At 41.6% G+C, this 20,114-nt stretch overlaps 1 protein-coding gene across 4 annotated transcripts in view; it reads right to left on the reverse strand.

Annotated features, from left to right (window-relative positions):
• Nucleotides 1–20,114, reverse strand: part of LOC143286815 (uncharacterized) — a 192,357-nt gene that overhangs the window by 50,505 nt on the left and 121,738 nt on the right. For all 4 annotated transcript variants that reach the window (XM_076594631.1, XM_076594649.1, XM_076594623.1 and 1 more), the window contains exons 54-73: nucleotides 19,842–19,969; nucleotides 19,211–19,402; nucleotides 18,353–18,546; nucleotides 17,584–17,717; nucleotides 16,914–17,035; nucleotides 16,008–16,205; nucleotides 15,230–15,501; nucleotides 12,262–12,392; nucleotides 11,422–11,549; nucleotides 9,601–9,795; nucleotides 8,846–9,045; nucleotides 8,047–8,177; nucleotides 7,136–7,239; nucleotides 6,315–6,505; nucleotides 5,036–5,166; nucleotides 3,776–3,900; nucleotides 3,319–3,516; nucleotides 2,283–2,491; nucleotides 1,669–1,799; nucleotides 1,053–1,171 (exon numbers count right to left, since the gene is read on the reverse strand). In XM_076594631.1, coding sequence (XP_076450746.1) covers nucleotides 1,053–1,171; nucleotides 1,669–1,799; nucleotides 2,283–2,491; nucleotides 3,319–3,516; nucleotides 3,776–3,900; nucleotides 5,036–5,166; nucleotides 6,315–6,505; nucleotides 7,136–7,239; nucleotides 8,047–8,177; nucleotides 8,846–9,045; nucleotides 9,601–9,795; nucleotides 11,422–11,549; nucleotides 12,262–12,392; nucleotides 15,230–15,501; nucleotides 16,008–16,205; nucleotides 16,914–17,035; nucleotides 17,584–17,717; nucleotides 18,353–18,546; nucleotides 19,211–19,402; nucleotides 19,842–19,969 — 3,233 coding nt within the window. The remainder of the gene's footprint in view (nucleotides 1–1,052; nucleotides 1,172–1,668; nucleotides 1,800–2,282; nucleotides 2,492–3,318; nucleotides 3,517–3,775; nucleotides 3,901–5,035; nucleotides 5,167–6,314; nucleotides 6,506–7,135; nucleotides 7,240–8,046; nucleotides 8,178–8,845; nucleotides 9,046–9,600; nucleotides 9,796–11,421; nucleotides 11,550–12,261; nucleotides 12,393–15,229; nucleotides 15,502–16,007; nucleotides 16,206–16,913; nucleotides 17,036–17,583; nucleotides 17,718–18,352; nucleotides 18,547–19,210; nucleotides 19,403–19,841; nucleotides 19,970–20,114) is intronic.

Raw genomic sequence — 20,114 nt, forward strand, 5'->3', positions numbered from 1 at the left:
AACTCAGAATGTCACACCTCGAAGCTGTCAATCAAACTTTCCACAGGATCATGATAATCAGAAAGAGGAAGACAGACAAGTTTTCTTTTCTTAATATTTTTTTCCTGTAAGAGACAGACATACAGCCCGGTTGATATGCTTTGAATCAATTGTATAACTGACCTCTTTTTTTTACCATGAAAATCCTACCTTCTTTTTTTCAAATTGGCCAAAACTGACCACACACATATGCAGCACCATTTTTGAAGAAAAATGTCAACTTCACATATTCTGTACCACAGGGCTACAGGTTACAGGAAAAATGTTCCTGGCATATTCTTTTTTAAATTCCAACACACTAAACTGATAGTAAAAAAGGGAACCAAAAAACCCTAAATGTACACCAGTCAAGATAAAGTGCGCACAAAAAGAAAAAAAACACAGCCAAAGGACTGAAAGAGAGTCAATCAATGGAAAGCTTTTGTCTGCAAGCTGCTGTCTGGATGCTAGTCATTCAGGTGAGATGATAAACAGAGATCCCATGTGCAGCATGCACATAGCACATGTAAAAGATGCCATGACAACATGAGAGTTATCCCTGGCAAACTTTTGTTGTAAAATCCACTATACCATATATGTGAAGCCTGACTAAATGACACATGAAATGAATGATGAGCACCTACAGGCAGCTCTGAGTCAGCTCTACCCAGGTAGGTAGCCTGTTGTGCAGATGACTCTGTGTTATGTAAAGATCTTAGAGTTTAGTCTCTGACCAAAGATAGGTACCATGTAAGTATCGCTAATGATGATGATAATAACAATAATAATAATAATAATAATAACAATAACAATAATAATAATGTGAATTAATGTGTGCCTATTCTTTCAATAGAGTTCCAGATGCTTTACAAAAATGGGTAAATTCACACACACACACACACACACACACACAGAGCACATACACACGTGCAAATACAAGGACACACATGGTCAAACACACACACACACACACACACACACACACACACACACACACACACACACACACACAGAGTTGCTGGTGATGCACTGACCACTCTAATGGAGTAGCTGCTGGTGAGGAGGGCAGAGGCAGCATCAGAGCTGAAGTTGAGCTCGTTCATCAAGAACTCTCGCACTTCTGCTGGATCTTGCAGCAGGTCTGACACATGGACTGCAAGGCCAAAACCTCTACAGTGATTCAGTAGATTCAGTAGTGCATGGCATGTACATGTAGATAAACCCCCCACAGAAAATGTTTAAACACATCATTTGAATTAATATGCAGCTGAATACAAAAAAAGAAAAACAACGAAAGGCATGGTGGTGTGAGAGAGCGTGTATGTGTGATGCATGTGTATGTGCATGATGCATGTATGTTAATGTGTAAGCATGCATGCATGTGAACACACTTGAATGTAAGTATATGTATATCAGCGCATGTATAATGTTTATTCGGGTCTTCCAAGCAACAACAAAAGCAGTCCCAGAATGCATGCAGAACACCCACCACACAAACAACCACACACCTCCATTCTTAAAAAAAGACAAACACCCACCTCCCATCCCTGAGCCCCCCCCCCCCCCCCCCACCCTTCCTCCCGATCCCCCATCCCCATGCCACCCAACCACCCCAAAAAGAGGAGGGAAGAATCCCCAACCACAACTCACTGGCTTCAGCAAGGTAGGTCTGAATGAGGTCCAGGCCCAGCATGCCGTGTATGAAGGTCTGGATGTCGGTGATGATGTTGTGGTACTTCTCTGGCACCACATAGGTCATGGTGCCCACAAGTGATGTCAGGCTGTAACACAGCAAACACACATGATTCTGATTACTGTGCTTGTTCCCCTGTTGTCATTGTGTGTGTAAACACTCTACGTTTACGTTCACTGTAATCATTCATCTGCTGTCATTGTGTGTGTAAACACTCTACGTTTATGTTCACTGTAATCATTCATTTGCTGTCATTGTGTGTAAACACTACGTTTATGTTCACTGTAATCATTCCTCTGCGGTCATTGTGTGTAAACACTACGTTTATGTTCACTGTAATCATTCCTCTGCTGTCATTGTATGTAAACACTCTATGTTTATTTTCACTATGATAATTCCTTTGTCATCGTGTCAGATTGAAAACCAAATGCTTAAACAATCTGGCTATCCTGCCAATCACAGTGATGGGCAGGAACTTTCTCATCAGGAGAAAAAATCTTTAATGAATAAAACATTTTAAAAATCTAACCCCAAATTAACAACAACAACAACAACAATCCCTCAATCTAACCTGTCGGCAATTTTCTGAATGGTCCCTCCCCCAGCCAGGATGGCGTCGATGGTGTCAGCGTTGTCCATGAGGAATTTGACGTCAAAGCCCTGGCCGAACAGGGAGGCCAGCGTGGAGACACTCTGCAGCTGAGACACCAAGGTCACCATGTCCTGGGCCAGACTGCTGGCAAACACCTTGGTGGGGTCATCCTGGATCAGGCCCGTCAGCTGACGCACACAGAAAACGGTTGACTCACTTAGTACTTCCAGTTAGCTCCCCTGACTTTCCGCACAGTGAACCAGTCACTGTGAAAATAACTCCCCTGCTCACGATCACAGCAACACATACTGCATTTATTGGTCACAGTGGAGATATTCTTAGCTTATAAATTTATTATGCAAATTAGGTGCCACTCCAAAAATTCCAAATTATCTAAGGCCCTGATCCGGGTCCTTCATCTGAAACGGTTGTGAACAGTAGGGTCTCAATCAGGGCCCTTCATCCAGAGTGAGTTAAAGGTCACACAGCCTTTTACAGCCATTAGGGGCAGCGAATCCATGTCCACTGAGTCAAGGGCTCAGCGTAAGAAGGTGGGGCCTAGTCTTCTCCTTCCGCTATTTCAACCTTCCCCCCTGACTGGTCAGGTACCTATTCATGCCTGGGTGGTGTGAAGACAATCGGTGTAAAGCATCTTTCCCAAAGATGTTACACCATTCCGAAACAGAGCCTCATACCCTCAGCATTGGTGAACATTGAATCAGAAGTCCAATGCCCAACTGATTTCTGCCACAGTGCCTATCTCCTGCCATGGCACCTCTTAAAAACAGTCACTGCAAGCAGAAATATACACCAGGCCATAGGTCTGGGGTGGTAAGGTAACAGAGTTTCCTTTCATTACTGTTGGAAATACTTGTGAGTTTGAGAGAGAGCAAGCGAGCATGCGAGAAAGAGAGAGAGAGAGAGAGAGAGAAGTGTGTGTTTGCTCTGTCTGTGTATGTGTGTTTTTTTGTTGTTGTTTTTGTGTGTGTGTGTGTCTAAAACTATTGATACTAACCTGTGCAATGAACTCTGCAGATTTCCCAGCATCCTTGAAGACAGCAGCGAGAGCTTCCACATCAGTGGTGCACAACAAGGTACTGACAGCAGACATGTTCAAGGGAGAGAAATCTGGCAGCTGCATGACAGTAACCAGTTCCTTCGGATCACAGAGAATGCTGGCGATATCGGACACTGAGTGATTCAGGAATGCCGACTGAAACACAGAAAACAATCTAACTGAAATACAGAATACTACCTGATACTGGATGGCAGGAAAAGTCATTGAAACAATGTTTAACACAGTCGGCTTGTTCAGATACTACAAAGATGTAAATTAGTGTCCAATTCCATTAAGTGGGCGGGACTCAAACCCACGTACACTTACTTCATAGCTGGGTGCATCACCACCAGGGCCACCGCCCCACAAACACAGACACAGACAGAACAGCAGCCCTGTCCCCATGGCCACTCACAGCACTGAGGTTGACAGTAGACTCCAGCAGAGCGGAGACAGTCTCTGGTGCCAACTGCATGATGCCAGTCAGATACTCCTCCACGTCTGTGCTGTTGGAGAGCAGGTCCATGAACTTCAGCACCACTGCAACAACAAAAACAATTGATAATTGTAGTGAGAACAGAAAGTACTATTTATTATCATTATAACTGTTAAGAATAATGATAATGATGATGATGATGATGATGATGATGAAAATAATAATAAGCAGAAGAAGAAGAAAAAAAAGAGAACCAGAATAAAAATAACAGCAGCAGCAGCAGCAGCAGCAACTACACCACAGCCACTGCTACTACTACCACCACTACTACAACTGTAAATAATAAATGATGATAATAATAATATCATCATTACTAAATCATACTTACCACACAAAGAGCATGTTATGTTTTTGATAATAAAAGTTATACATACCTAAACAGGCCTGCATGCCCAACATGCATTCAAGAATGTCATGCCACACACACACACACGCACGCTCAATTTTGTTCTAACCTGTAAGTAGAAAAGTCAAGAAGCAAAGTCTAACTGAGGTTCTCTGCTGTCTATGAATATCTTAAAAAACATTTCATGAAGTGTAGAGCAGCCAGTAAGATGAGGTCAGGGCAACAGTGTGTATAAGTTTCATGGTCAGGGTTCATATTAGGTTTCGAAAAGAAAGAAGAAAATACCAAATCAGAAACTGAGAACCTGGAAAAAAAGATGGTATTCTGAGTGCCAGCTTATAACCCCTGCATAAAATATCATGAAAAAAACAACACTAACAACGACAATAAATAAAAATAAATGATAATACTTTTGGTCAGAAAGTTCCTTTCAGGATTGGGTTTTGTTTAGGATCAGTATCTTTATTTAAAATTTGAAGTCAGGTGGAACAATGCGCTTCTGTGCTTTTAGAATCATTGACAGAGACCCACAAGTGACAACTTTTTACAAACGTGGGTCAGTTCTGAAAACCTTTTGAAGACTTAAAAAAAAAAATTTTTTAAGGCATTTTCACAATTCTTAAAAAACTTCTAGAACCTGTATGAACCCTAAAAAAAACCTGAATTCCCTACACTTCACCAACTGAAACAGAATTCCAACAAAATAATACCACACAAACAGTCACAAGTAGGAGATTTACAACATGAGTTTATGACATGCTGACATGCCATCCTGAGATATATCACTTGTGACAGGGCTCTTTTACCACCAGAATGCTGTGACCGGAACTTACCTGGTTTTTGCTCAGACATGATCGTTACGATGAAGTTGATGACTTTGTTGAGCTCTGCAGAACTTTTCAGCAGAGCGTTGATGTCGTCGTCTTGTAAGAGAGTGGAGATGTCGGACATCACCTGGTACAGTCTGCACAAACCATGGCCATCCACAGCAAAGTGCGCATTGAGAGGAGGACAGTAAAGATGACAGCAATGATGATAATGATTATAATGATGAAGATGATGATAATGATGATAATAATAACAATAATGATGATAGTAGTAATGATAATAATGATGATGATGATGATGAAGATAACAACAACCAAAACAATGATGATGATGATGATAATAACAATATTAAAAAAAATGATCATAACAATAATAATAACAAAAACAACAACAATAATGATGATAACAATAACACTGATAATAACTGATTTCCTTGATCTATCTTTTTAAGCAACACAACAGTAAAAGAACACAAACTATACAATGACTTCTATAAAATATATGGAATTTAACATCGTAAGTACAAACGCATTCCTTTTGATTAGTAAATATAGTAAGGCATGCTTACTTATCAATATCTGATGAAAGTGCTTACACCTTGACCTTGAAAAAAAAGTGAATTAAAAAAAAAAAGTAAGAAAGAAAATGAAGAGTATCAGTATCAGTATCAGTATCAGTAGCTCAAGGAGGCGTCACTGCGTTCGGACAAATCCATATACGCTACACCACATCTGCCAAGCAGATGCCTGACCAGCAGCGTAACTCTACGTGCTTAGTCAGGCCTTGAGAAAAAAAAAAAAGAAAGAAAAAAATAAATTAAAAAAATTTAAAAAATTTAAAAAAAGAAATAAGGAAAGAAATAAAATAAAATAAAATAAAAATAAAAATGAAATAATAAATAAATAAATAAATAAAAAGAAATAAAAAGAAATAAAGAAATAAAGAATTAAAATAAAACAAAAATAATAAAATAAAATAACAAAACAAACAAAATATAATAATAAAAATAAATAAATAAATAAATGAATAAAATAAAAAGAAATAAGTAAATAAATAAATAAATAATAGATAAATACATAAAAAAAAAGAACTACTACTAATAATGATAATATTCATAAGGTGCAAAAAACTTGATGAAGTCAACTGTAAGCGTACAAAAAAAAAAAAAATAAAATAAAATAAAATAATAATAATAAATAAAAAAGACAACAATGATGATAAATAAGCAAATAAATGTAAAACACGAAGAGAACATGAAGAAAGAAGAAGAGGTAAATAACTCACTGGCTGAATCCTTGCAGAACATCCCCGAAGATGTAGGAGCCTTGCTGGAAGCACTGCCCCAGCTGCTGCATGTTGGAGCTGGGGTCCGACTGGGTCAGGTTGGTGATCCACGTGCTCATTGCCAGACTGGAGTCGATCAGATCAGAGCACTGGAACTTCCCTCTGGTCCCATTCTCCATCAGGTCCGACGCCTGAGAGGAGGAGGAGAAGGGGGAGGAGCTTTTGTTTTTTTTATGTCCCGTCACGCGTAGCTACTGGTCATTGCATTGTACTGTACTGTACTGTACTGTGCTGTGCTGTACTGTACTGTACTGTACTGTACTGTACTGTACTGTACTGTACTGTACTGTACTGTACTGCACTGCACTGCACTGTGTATTGTATTGTATTGTATTGTATTGTATTGTACTGTACTGTACTGTACTGTACTGTACTGCATTGCACTGCACTGCACTGCACTGTGTATTGTATTGTATTGTATTGTATTGTACTGTACTGTACTGTACTGTACTGTACTGTACTGTACTGCATTGCACTGCACTGCACTGCACTGTGTATTGTATTGTATTGTATTGTATTGTATTGTATTGTATGGTACTGTACTGTACTATACTGTACTGTACTGTACTGTACTGCATTGCATTGCATTGCAAATTTGCATTGGATTGGATAGGACTGGATTGTAATATACTGTATTGTATTTCATTGCATTGCATTGGATTGCATTTCATTGCATTGCACTGCATTGCATTGTATTGTAAAAGACATTTGTCTTGCAAATGGTTGGTGCCACACACTAGCACCCCTGACACCCAGCTTACCGATTTCAGCAGTGATTCCAGTCCATGCTGCCTCAGGAAGTTGACTCCAGCCACAAGGTCAAGATGACTTCCTTCAGTCATGGCACAAATCAGCCCGTCCATTTCTGAAAACAAAAACACATCTTGGTCACATCTGTACTGCAGTGCTTCTTAAAAAAAACCCACACCTCTCCATTAAATAGCCAGGACAGAAAAGCTACACATCAAGACCTTTCTGATGGGTGCAATAGCCGAGTGGTTAAAGTGTAGGACTTTCAATCTGAGGGTACCAGGTTTGAAGCTCGGTGATGACGCCTGGTGGGTAAAGGGTGGAGATATTTCCAATCTCCCAGGTCAACATATGTGCAGACCTGCTAGTGCCTGACCCCCCTTCATGTGTATACACAAACAGAAGATCAAATACGCACGTAAAAGATCCTGTAATCCATGTCAGCATTCAAAATCATACCCAGCATGCACACCCCCGAAAGCAGAGTATGGCTGCCTACATGGCAGGGTAAAAAAAGCCCATACGAGTGAACATGGGAGTGACAGCCCAAGAACGCAGAAGAGAAGAAGACCTTTCACATCAGCACTGGTGGCCCAGCGATGACGTGCCTGACGAGGAAGCAAGTGCCCATGGGTTCAAGTCCCAGATACAGACTCTCCCCTTGTTTTCAAAATAACACCGCGAAATTGGAGTGTAACTGTAAAGTGGGTATGTGAAACAAACATAGAAGGTGGTAAAGGATTCCACTGTTTTTCACCTCATGCTGTTTCACAATGCTCTGGGATCTGATAAGCCACAGGTAGTTGTGAACAACCTTCATTATTTGCACACACACACACACATATTCACACGCATGTACACACACACTAACACATACACACCTACACACCTACACACACACACACATACACAGACAACTCACTTGTCATAAGTGGCATGGCCTTGGTGACAACACTCATGGTTTTGGCAATGAGAACCAGACTCCCCTCGGTTGCCTTATACCCCATGGTGCCACCTATCATGGCCACGTAGCTCTGACACATTGCGTCCATCCTGTCACACAGTGTCAACATGCCGCATCTTAATGATATATGAAACAATGATAATAGCAACAACAATGATAATGATGATAAAAATGAACTCTTTTTCAGGGCTATTTCTCAAATAGAGCTCAAAGCGCTTTACATGTACAAAAACTCATTGGCTATAAACGCTGAAATAACAAAATAAATCCTTTCACACAAACTTCAAATAAACTTCATAACACAACTTGTCCAACCCTCACTTGCACACACACACACACACACACACACACACACACACACAAGAAACATAAACACATAATCTCTCTCCACCTCTGCCACACAGAGGCAAACAATCAACCCCATCCCCACCATCCACCCCCAGACCCCCAGCCCCCTCTTCCACCATCACCCCCCCCCCCCCCCACTCCCCTTCGCAACCTTGACAAACACCTACCCATTACTTTAAGGGAATTTATTTTCTTTTCTTTTTTTTTCTATGCACATATATTTGTGTATCTATCAGAATGGACTTCTGCAACAGAATTTTGCCAGAGGACAACAACACTCTCATTGTCATGGGGTTTTTTTCAGTGCACCAAGTGTGTGCTGCACAGGGGACCTCAGTTTATTGTCTCATCCGAATGACTAACAACGAAACAAAATGCAACAGAAACAACATCAAAACAACACACTCACTCATTGGAGGACTGCTGATTGAGACTGGACAGCTTCTGCAGCACAGGGTCCAGCCAGGACTCAGACACAGACAGGTCAAACTGGCCGCTCTGCAGCTGCTCAAAGGTGGTCAGCATGCTGGTCACCGTGGTTCGCAGCGCCTGCCAAAGGCCCATGTCCTGCGCTGCACTGCTGTAGTTTCCTCGCATCAGTCGGTCCAGCTGAAAGAGACAGAGAGAGGGTAGTGGCTTCACTGTGTCGTTTTGGTTGCCCCTATACAGAAAAGTTTTACTGTGCCGTCTTTTTCGCTGCCACAATACAGAATGGTTTTACTATTTTGTTTTGGGTATCATTTACATGGAATGGTTTTACTGTACTATTTTTGTTACCACTATACTTAATGGTTTTACTGTACTATTTTTGTTACCACTATACTTAATGGTTTTACTGTGCTATTTTTGACATCATTTACATGGAATGGTTTTCTGTATTGTTTTTATTACCACTTTTGCTGAATGGTTTTACTGTGCCGTTTTCATTGTCATTATACATTTTTCTTTTTTGTTTTGTTTTTGTTTTGTTTCAGGAATTTGCTTCTTCTTACTTTTCACATTTCTGAAACTATATAAACAAACATAAACCAAAATCTTCAAACTACATCATGTACATAATATTTATAACATGTGCATGCTGATGTGCATATGACTGAATTAACCCATGTGTGATAAGGTGTATGCCTGTGTGCCTGTGTCAGTGCCACTATCACAGTGTCTGACCTGCACAAGCACATCCCCAGCCCGGAAGAGGTCAATCAGCTCCTGAATGCCAGAGGAGCGCTCTGTCGCAGCATGACACAGTGACACCTGGATGGCCGTCACATTGGTGCCAGGTGGGAAGAAGAACATGGCAGAAAACCTGGTGGGATCACAGGCCACAGTCTGGAGTTGGCCCACGGACGACAACTGGTAAAACTGCAACAGGAAAGACTTCATCGTTAGGAAATTGAGGAGGATCTTGATTTTAACCTGGATATTAGTGTAATGTGAAGGGTCTTGATTCTAACCTGGACATTAGTATAATGTGCAGGGTCTTGATTTTAACATAGACATTAGTATAATGTTAAGGGTCTTTATTTTAACATAGACCTTAGTATAATGTGCAGGGTCTTGATTTTAACATAGACATTAGTGTAATGTGCAGGGTCTTGATTTTAACATAGACATTAGTATAATGTGCAGGATCTTGATTTTAACATAGACATTAGTATAATGTGCAGGATCATGATTCTAACATAGACATTAGTATAATGTGCAGGATCTTGATTCTAACATAGACATTAGTATAATGTGCAGGATCATGATTTTAACATAGACATTAGTATAATGTGCAGGATCTTGATTTTAACCTGGACATTAGTATAATGTGCAGGATCTTGATTTTAACATAGACATTAGTATAATGTGCAGGATCTTGATTTTAACCTGGACATTAGTATAATGTGAAGGGTCTTTATTTTAACATAGACATTAGTATAATGTGAAGGGTCTTTATTTTAACATGGACAGTAGTATAATGTGCAGGATCTTGATTTTAACAAGGACACTGGTTCCACCATCAGATATCACAATTATGTAATAACATCCCATGACAGCCATAGATCCATAAATGAATGAACTATTACAATGCACTGTGATGACATGATCAAAAAGAACAACTGTGTTTGTATTGTACATTGGTTTCAGTTTAAGTGTTGAATTGTCTTTCACAAAAAGTGTGGGTGTACTTTTGAGCTCAAACGAATCATAACAAAAGGCATATCCATCTCTCATCATCATACATATTCATCCGAACAGCTTGAAAAGTTGTGTAAATCCACTGACTGGGGCCACTGTCTTCATTTCACAAAGTGTCCAATGCATTTTAGTATGTGAGGCAAATCCAATTTACTTGAACACCCCAAGTGGTCCAGTTAACAAATCATTATTGAGAAGAAAGGTGTCTTCCACCTAACGAATGCTCACTTACATAGTATGTTGAAATCCAGACACATCAATTAACCATTCAATCCAGGCACATTAAACTAACCATTCAGAGTCTGTTTGTATTCATTGTACAAATCTCTGATGAAGGAAAAATCGAAACAGATACAGGACATCAGTGGACGTCATATTGGCGTCATGGAAACACTTTGAGCAAGACGTCAGCTGACATTTCATAGGCACTGAACAGATTAATTCAAGCTACAGATTAACCTCTTTGTGCTCTGTAATCAAAGTGGTTTCAGGGACTGCAGATTTAACTATCTCCTCACTTTCACATCTGAGAAGAAGTACATACTATCCAATTCTTTCTTCAGCTTACATGAAGGACATTCATACACAAGAAAAAAAGTTCACAAAAGAACAGCACCAACCAAATACTATTTGACTTTGATGATTGATTTGCAGTCTAACAGAATGCACACAAGAGATCAGCAAACCCGGTAACTCAAAGCATCTTGATGAATGGAACATTCATAAGCCAAGAGGCTTAGATTTGAGCCAGTCCCTTTACCACCACCACTGGCACTTACAGAACCACATGCACAGTTTACTCACCAGCTGTGGGTTGACAGAAGCAGTCAACATTTCAGAGGCGGAGACAGGACCCAGGATGTCTCCCAGCAGGTCAGCAAGTTTCTCAGGGTCTGGCAACAGTTCCTGCAGGTGCACTGTTCCTGAGGCGTCTGTCAGGAAACAATCACACACCACTGACCTTCATCCATTCACTGAACGATGACACACCATTAACCTTCATCCATTCACTGAACGATCACACACCACTAACCTTCATCCATTCACTGAACGATCACACACCACTAACCTTCATCCATTCACTGAACGATCGCACACCACTAACCTTCATCCATTCACTGAACGATCACACACCATTAACCTTCATCCATTCACTGAACGCTCGCACACCACTAACCTTCATCCATTCACTGAACGATCACACACCATTAACCTTCATCCATTCACTGAACGATCGCACACCACTAACCTTCATCCATTCACTGAACGATCGCACACCAGTAACCTTCATCCATTCACTGAATGATCGCACACCACTAACCTTCATCCATTCACTGAATGATCACACACTATTAACCTTCATCCATTCACTGAACGATCACACACCATTAACCTTCATCCATTCACTGAACGATCACACACCATTAACCTTCATCCATTCACTGAATGATCACACACTATTAACCTTCATCCATTCACTGAAAGATCACACACCATTAACCTTCATCCATTCACTGAACAATCACACACCACTGACCTTCATCCATTCACTGAACAATCACATACATATACATACATCATACATTTTCATGCAACACACACACACACACACACACACACACACACACACAGCTGAACACTAACCTGTGGTCCGGTTCAGACCAGAGACAAGCATATTGCCAGCTGCCTGAAGGAACCTCATGGTCTGTTTGAACACCAGCCAGTCGTGAGACCACACCCCCATTCTGTCCACGGCCTCCAGATAGTTCATGGCACTGAGGAAACAACACACTTTGCTTTTTGTTTTAACTCACTCAGTACGGCCAGTCCTCTCTTCTCCTCTACACAGACCCCTCGGATGTCCAGTGGGTGTCTGAATGACCCAACCTTTAGCTTCCGTCGTCAGAATTGTGGTATTCTTTGTCAACATTCACCTCTTCAGTATAAGAGCCTTCCACTTGCAATATTTTGATGGTGGTAATTGGGGTGAAACGCTGTTAACGTCGTCTCTTTCGCCGTTCGTATGCAGAGAGTTAACTAACATTTTACATCTCTGCATATTTTCTTTTTTGAACAAACAGCTCTATCAAAAAATCACAGAGCACTATGCCACCTAAAAATATAATTGCAGGAACATCTCTATATATTTCAGCTGATTTCAAATTCAAAGTCAGGAGGAACATCTCCCTTCTGTGCTTTATGAGTCACTGACAGAAAAACATAAGCGACAACTTTTTTTTATGAACTTGGGTCAGTTCTGAAAATTTCTTCAATAAAAAACACACAACCTGTCAAACACATATCACCTATTACTATAACTACAGAAATACTGAACATTTTCAAAATTCAACAAGACAAGCACTAGCAACATTGCCTCTTCTGAGCATTAAAAAAAAAAAAATTTCAGAAAAAGAAGATAGCTTAGATGATGCTTCTTACAGTCAACTATTCAATGATATATGACAGCAGATAGATGAGATGAAAAAAAATGAGATGAGATACATAACAAAATGAGGTGAGACAGGACAACATGATGACAGTGTGATAACTATATACCATGATACGCTATGACATAACATACACAATGAGGTGAGACAGGACAACATGATGACAGTGTGATAACTATATACCATGATACGCTATGACATAACATACACAATGAGGTGAGACAGGACAACATGATGACAGTGTGATAACTATATACCATGATACGCTATGACATAACATACACAGTGAGGTGAGGCAGGACAACATGATGACAGTGTGATAACTATATACCATGATACGCTATGACATAACATACAAAATGAGGTGAGACAGGACAACATGATGACAGTGTGATAACTATATACCATGATACGCTATGACATAACATACAAAATGAGGTGAGACAGGACAACATGATGACAGTGTGATAACTATATACCATGATACGCTATGACATAACATACACAGTGAGGTGAGACAAGACATGATGACAGTGTGATAACTATATACCATGATACGCTATGACATAACATACACAATGAGGTGAGACAGGACAACATGATGACAGTGTGATAACTATATACCATGATACGCTATGACATAACATACACAGTGAGGTGAGACAAGACATGATGACAGCGTGATAACTATATACCATGATATGCTATGACATAACATACACAATGAGGTGAGACAGGACAACATGATGACAGTGTGATAACTATATACCATGATACGCTATGACATAACATACACAATGAGGTGAGACAGGACAACATGATGACAGTGTGATAACTATATACCATGATACGCTATGACATAACATACACAATGAGGTGAGACAGGACAACATGATGGACAGTGTGATAACTATATACCATGATACGCTATGACATAACATACAAAATGAGGTGAGACAGGACAACATGATGACAGTGTGATAACTATATACCATGATACGCTATGACATAACATACACAGTGAGGTGAGACAGGACAACATGATGACAGTGTGATAACTATATACCATGATACGCTATGACATAACATACACAGTGAGGTGAGACAAGACATGATGACAGTGTGATAACTATATACCATGATACGCTATGACATAACATACAAAATGAGGTGAGACAGGACAACATGATGACAGTGTGATAACTATATACCATGATACGCTATGACATAACATACAAAATGAGGTGAGACAGGACAACATGATGACAGTGTGATAACTATATACCATGATACGCTATGACATAACATACACAATGAGGTGAGACAGGACAACATGATGACAGTGTGATAACTATATACCATGATACGCTATGACATAACATACACAATGAGGTGAGACAAGACATGATGACAGTGTGATAACTATATACCATGATACGCTATGACATAACATACAAAATAAGGTGAGACAGGACTTCTTCTTCTTCTGCGTTCACTCGTATGTGCACGAGTGGTCTTTTACGTGTATGACCGTTTTTACCCTGCCATGTAGGCAGTCATACTCCGTTTTCGGGGGTGTGCATGCTGGGTATGTTCTTGTTTCCATAACCCACCGAACGTTGACATGGATTACAGGATCTTTAACGTGCGTATTTGATCTTCTGCTTGCATATACACACGAAGGGGGTTCAGGCACTAGCAGGTCTGCACATATGTCGACCTGGGAGATCGTAAAAATCTCCACCCTTTACCCACCAGGTGCCGTCACCGTGATTCGAACCCGGGACCCTCAGATTGACAGTCCAACGCTTTAACCACTCGGCTATTGCACCCGTCGGTGAGACAGGACAACATGATGACAGTGTGATAACTATATACCATGATACGCTATGACATAACATACACAGACACAAGCCTTGAACAACTCCACAAAAGAGCATCAGCCGACAGGTTGTTAACTCAGCTCTTACCACATAGCATTCCCTGTCTGAACGTCGAATAACAATACCCTCCTCCTCCTTCTTCTCCCTTAACTCTGTCATTAGAGTGCTGTAGAGAAGAACTGTTCATCAGATTCCTCCATGTCTGTTAGCTGTGTGTCAAAGCCTGGAAAACCGTTTGCAGGGAACCAGGCTTTCACTATGTTTCACATACAAACGACTCACCTGTCCAGTGTTTGGTTCAGGAAAGCATCCTTCAGCACATCCACCATGCGGATGAGAGGATCGACCATGGATTCGGAGGGGGCCCCAGCCTGGTCACCACTGGGCACCAGTTTGGTCACCACAGCCTCCAGAGTGGTCATGAGCCGCATCCAGTACATGCCCTTGTTGTCAAACAGATCTGCATTACCAGAACTGCAGACTGTTTCCGTTTGTCCAGACACCGGGTCCAACTTGGTGTAACACCTGGCCATAGACATGTATGCACTGTCCACCTGTGGGAAGAAAGATGTTAAAGTGTGAGAGGTGGGATTCTGGTTAATGACAAAACACTGAATGAGGCATCAAAGATAGATATGTACACAAATGTTAATGCTGCTGTCTGCTCAAATATCGAGTAATTAGGTACACGTACACGATACCAGTACCAACAAACATAGAAAAGGCGAAGATGCACTCCAAAACATGCATTCTTTGTAAGCATGTGCAAACATGCATGTATGTTCACACACACAAGTGCATGCACACACACACACACACACACACACACACACACACATGAACACACATAAAAAAAATGCACATTTATATGCACCCTTATACACCCAGTCTTTAACAACAATTACTCTATTCCTAGGAATTTTGACTGACCAAGGTAACACACAGCCTTTTCAAAAGGTCTCTGGAAACAACAGGACAGAAACTGTGTGCATCTCTGAAATAACAAAACACACAACAGAACAGGACGGACAGCATGTTCATCTCTAAATTCCCCCTTCACCTTGTTCACCCATGACAGGATCTGAGCCTCAGTGTAGTTGTGTTCTTTCAGGGTTCGGATCCACTCAGTGGTGGGGACTGAACACAGCTGACTGACGACAGACGGGTCCACGCCTGTTGAGGTGGACACATCCTCTGGCAGCTGTCCGTTGCACAAGGTGTCGTTGCGGAAATATTCGTCGTTCCAAAACTTGTTCATCTGCAGAAAGACATGCAAAGTTTCAGTTCCAAGGAAGTGTCAAAGAGCGTGGACTGATCCATATACGCTTTATTACATTTGCTAAAAGATTTTTTTTTCAATGCTTAGATTCCTCACCTATACATAGACCCTATGAACTTATGAAATCAAAATTTTCTTTCAGCATTTAATTTATATGTGCAGTGTCATTCACAAAGCTTTGTATTCACCAGGAGTTTCTTTGATGTGATGATACAGTCATTTTTCTTCCAGTATGATTCAAAAGATTCAAATGTAAAAAAAAAAAAAAAAAGGTAATCGTGTATTCATCACTTTGGAAAATGGCCTAGTCAAAACACCTGACAAGCTGAAAATATTAATTGGTTGACTGAATGATCCAAAATGCAGACACACATGCACATACACAAAACATGCATGCATGCATACATGAGCACATGCACACACACACACACACACACACACACACACACACACGCACACACACACACACACACACACACACACAAAAAAACACACCTTTCTCAATCACCACAATTACCCATTTTATTTATTGATACAAAGCAGAACATACACAGTATGAGAAAAAAAATCCTAATCCTAAGACTTTCAAGAATTAACCATGCAAAATTATCATGATCTTACCTCCATGAATCAAAGCAAACAAAGGAAAGAAAAACAAAGACAGAGACAGAGACAAGCGGGCTGTACCGTGGGCTGCAGATAGGTGGAAACCAGGACGTCAAACTGCACATGGAAGTTCATCAGGACTGGCAGAGCCTGCAACAACTTGGACGGGTCCTGCAGAACTTGTGACATGGACACACCTGCCTCTGAAAACAGGACCCACCACACTGACATGTACAGACTTGATCACACCGCACTCGTACTCACCAACACATGTACACACATACACACACACATACACACACACACACGCACACACACATGCTCAACCACACACTCACTTTCAAACAGACATACACACCCAAAACACACACACTCATGCACATGCTAACTTACAAATTCTATTTCTCTCTTTCACCCACGGAAACACACACTCTCTCTCTCTCTCTCTCTCCCTCACACTCAAACGCACACACTCACTAACACACAGAGACACACACAAACACACTCATACACACATTCACTCACACACTCAATCTCTCTCTCTCTCTCTCTCACAGAAAAACACAAGCACACATACTCTCTCTCTTTCTCTCTCTCTCTCTCTGTCTCTCTGTCTCTCTCTCACACACACAGAAACACACAAGCACACATCCTCCCCCCCTCTCTCTCTCTCACACACACATAACACACACATACACACACACACACATCATGCTGGTACCACTACCACCACACTCAGCACATCACTTACGATCCAAGCTCTCCACCAGTGTCAACAATGGCTGGGCAACGTAGGTGTTGATGCCGTAAAACATGTTCTGTTGGTCATTTGTTGAAAGTGGGCCATCAATTACAATGCCCAGAGCTTTCAGCAACCCGAAGATCCTGAAATATAGTTTTAAAATTGTTACTGATATATATTTACATATTTATATTTTTGTATGTTTGTCACTGATTAAGGTAGCATGTTGAATTTCAGGTGATCAGTGGTTGCAAAAAGCTGTCACCATGTTCTTGTGCTCTACACCCAGAACAGATGACTTTTACTTCCATCACAAACACACCCAATACTTTTTATTTTCCATACCTGCAAAACATAACAGCTCAGTTAAGTTCTAAGATTACTATAAATCAGCAACTCAGAGCAACGTTAATATAACAAATATCATTTGATTTGTGTTTACTTCCAAACAATGAATAAAGCAGTGCAATTGTTCCAAACAACAAAAACAAAACCCCCAAAAACTGTTAACTGAAAGAAAGAGAATCTAGCCGCACAAGAACAACAGTCCCAGGCTTTGCCGCACAGTGACAAACCAGTGTGGCTGTCGATCGCACAACAGCCAAAGAGAACTAAAGATCGTGAAGCACACATGGGGTACCTTTCTGAGACTGGCCCAAAACAGACCAGAGTGGCTGTTCTTTGTTGCTGTCCCACGTGCCAGAGGACATAATGGGCAGTGAGTTAGTGAGTGAGTGAGTTAGTGAGTAAGTGAGTGAGTAAGTACTATCACACTCACATCTGTGGCCGTGTGGCAATGTTCTGCAATGCGTCCAGCATGTTGGTGAAGTTGAATTTCGATGCCAGCTGTGGGTCGATGGTGGGAGGTGTTGTGGCCAGCTGTGTGATCAGCGAGTTAAAACGCTTAACGTTGTCTGCGTACTGCTGATACTGGGGCAGGACCATCATGCTCATGTTCCACTGTGCTGTCAGCTGCACAGTGTAAAATTGAAAGGTTGAAGATCCTAAAAGCCTTTTACAGCCGTCTGGGCGGTGAGTTCATTTCCACTGTGGGGCTTGACATGGGAAAGCAGGGCCCAGTCCTGTCTTTCCGCATAAATAAATGAATATATACATACAACACATGATGATGATGATGATGATGGAGTCTCCCATCGGACTGACGGATGAGTAGGCATGCAGACTTATCTGTCGGTGTGTGTCCTCATATGGGAGAAGAGGCCGATTCTGGATGTGCAGCACTTCCCACAAGTGTTGCAAGGGAAAACATCTCCAGAAGTTGAGCCCTGCTTCTTTCGCTCATGCTTCTCCTTAATGGCCAGCGTTCTCTTGTTTTCAAACGTCTTTATGCCACTAGAGCACAGCATCCTCCAGCGAGGACAAATACAAAAATGCACAATGCACACACACACATGCACATACACATGCCTGTATATGTGCATACCCAGACTCATGCACACACTCTCTCTTTTACACACACACACACACACACACAACTCCCCCCACATCCCCCCCACCCCTAAACCCACCCCCACTCCCCACCCCAACCCACAAACACACACACACACACACACAGACATACACAACTCCCCATGTCCCCCCTCCCCCCCACACCGACACACAGACAGAACCCCACCTGTATCTCCAGAGCTTGGTAGTCAATGAACTGTCGGAATGCAGAAGGAAGCTGTGTGGTGACGCTACACATGACAGTCTGCATGGCAGAGGCCAGGGTGGTGTCTGCTGACCCGTCCGCCAGGTAGGTGGCCAGGGTGCTAGACTCACACAGCTCTGTCAGCATGGTCATGTTCGCTGCCACCTCTACCACCTGCATGGAAACGGGCAGAAACACTGTACTTTGGGAAGAATGTTAAACAGGCTGAGATTTTGAAATCTGCATCAATGGCGTTGTTAAAAGATCAGTGAATGTTTCCTGGAATCTTGTCATTAGTGGCGAAGGCTAGTTCTGCTCTGTGTGTGTGTGTGTGTGAGTGCATGAAAGCAAGCAGGCATGTGTGCATGTGTGTGTGTGTGTGTGCATGTGTGCATGCATGCATGTGTGTGAGTATGCATGTGTGTGAGAGAGAGTGAGTGTGTGAATGTGTATGCGTATGTGATCATGCAAGCTTGTATGCATGTGTGTGTGTGTGTGTGTGTGTGTGTGCATGTGTGTGTGTGTGTGCGTGTGTCTGCATGTGCATGTGTGTGTATGTGTATGTGTGTGTGTGTGCGTGAGCGTGCATGTGCGTGTGTGTGTGTGTGTGTACCCTGGTGATGTTGAAGGCGTTGTCCAGCCAGCCCTGTGGGGAGAGGCGAGTAACGTCCAGGTAGGCCTCCATCAGCCTGACCAGTGTGGCGCTGTTGTTCAGCAGGCTGGACAGACTGACTCCATTCCCTGCACACCGCACAGCAAACCACGGTTCTTCACACTGCTTTTGTTGGTGGTAATCTTGTTGTTAATATATAAACCATCCCTACAGCAAACAACAGTTCTTAACACTGCTTTTGTTGGTGGTAATCTTGTTGTTAATATTTAAACC

This window comes from Babylonia areolata, chromosome 1 (assembly GCF_041734735.1).
Source record: "Babylonia areolata isolate BAREFJ2019XMU chromosome 1, ASM4173473v1, whole genome shotgun sequence".
Lineage (NCBI taxonomy): Eukaryota > Metazoa > Mollusca > Gastropoda > Neogastropoda > Buccinidae > Babylonia > Babylonia areolata.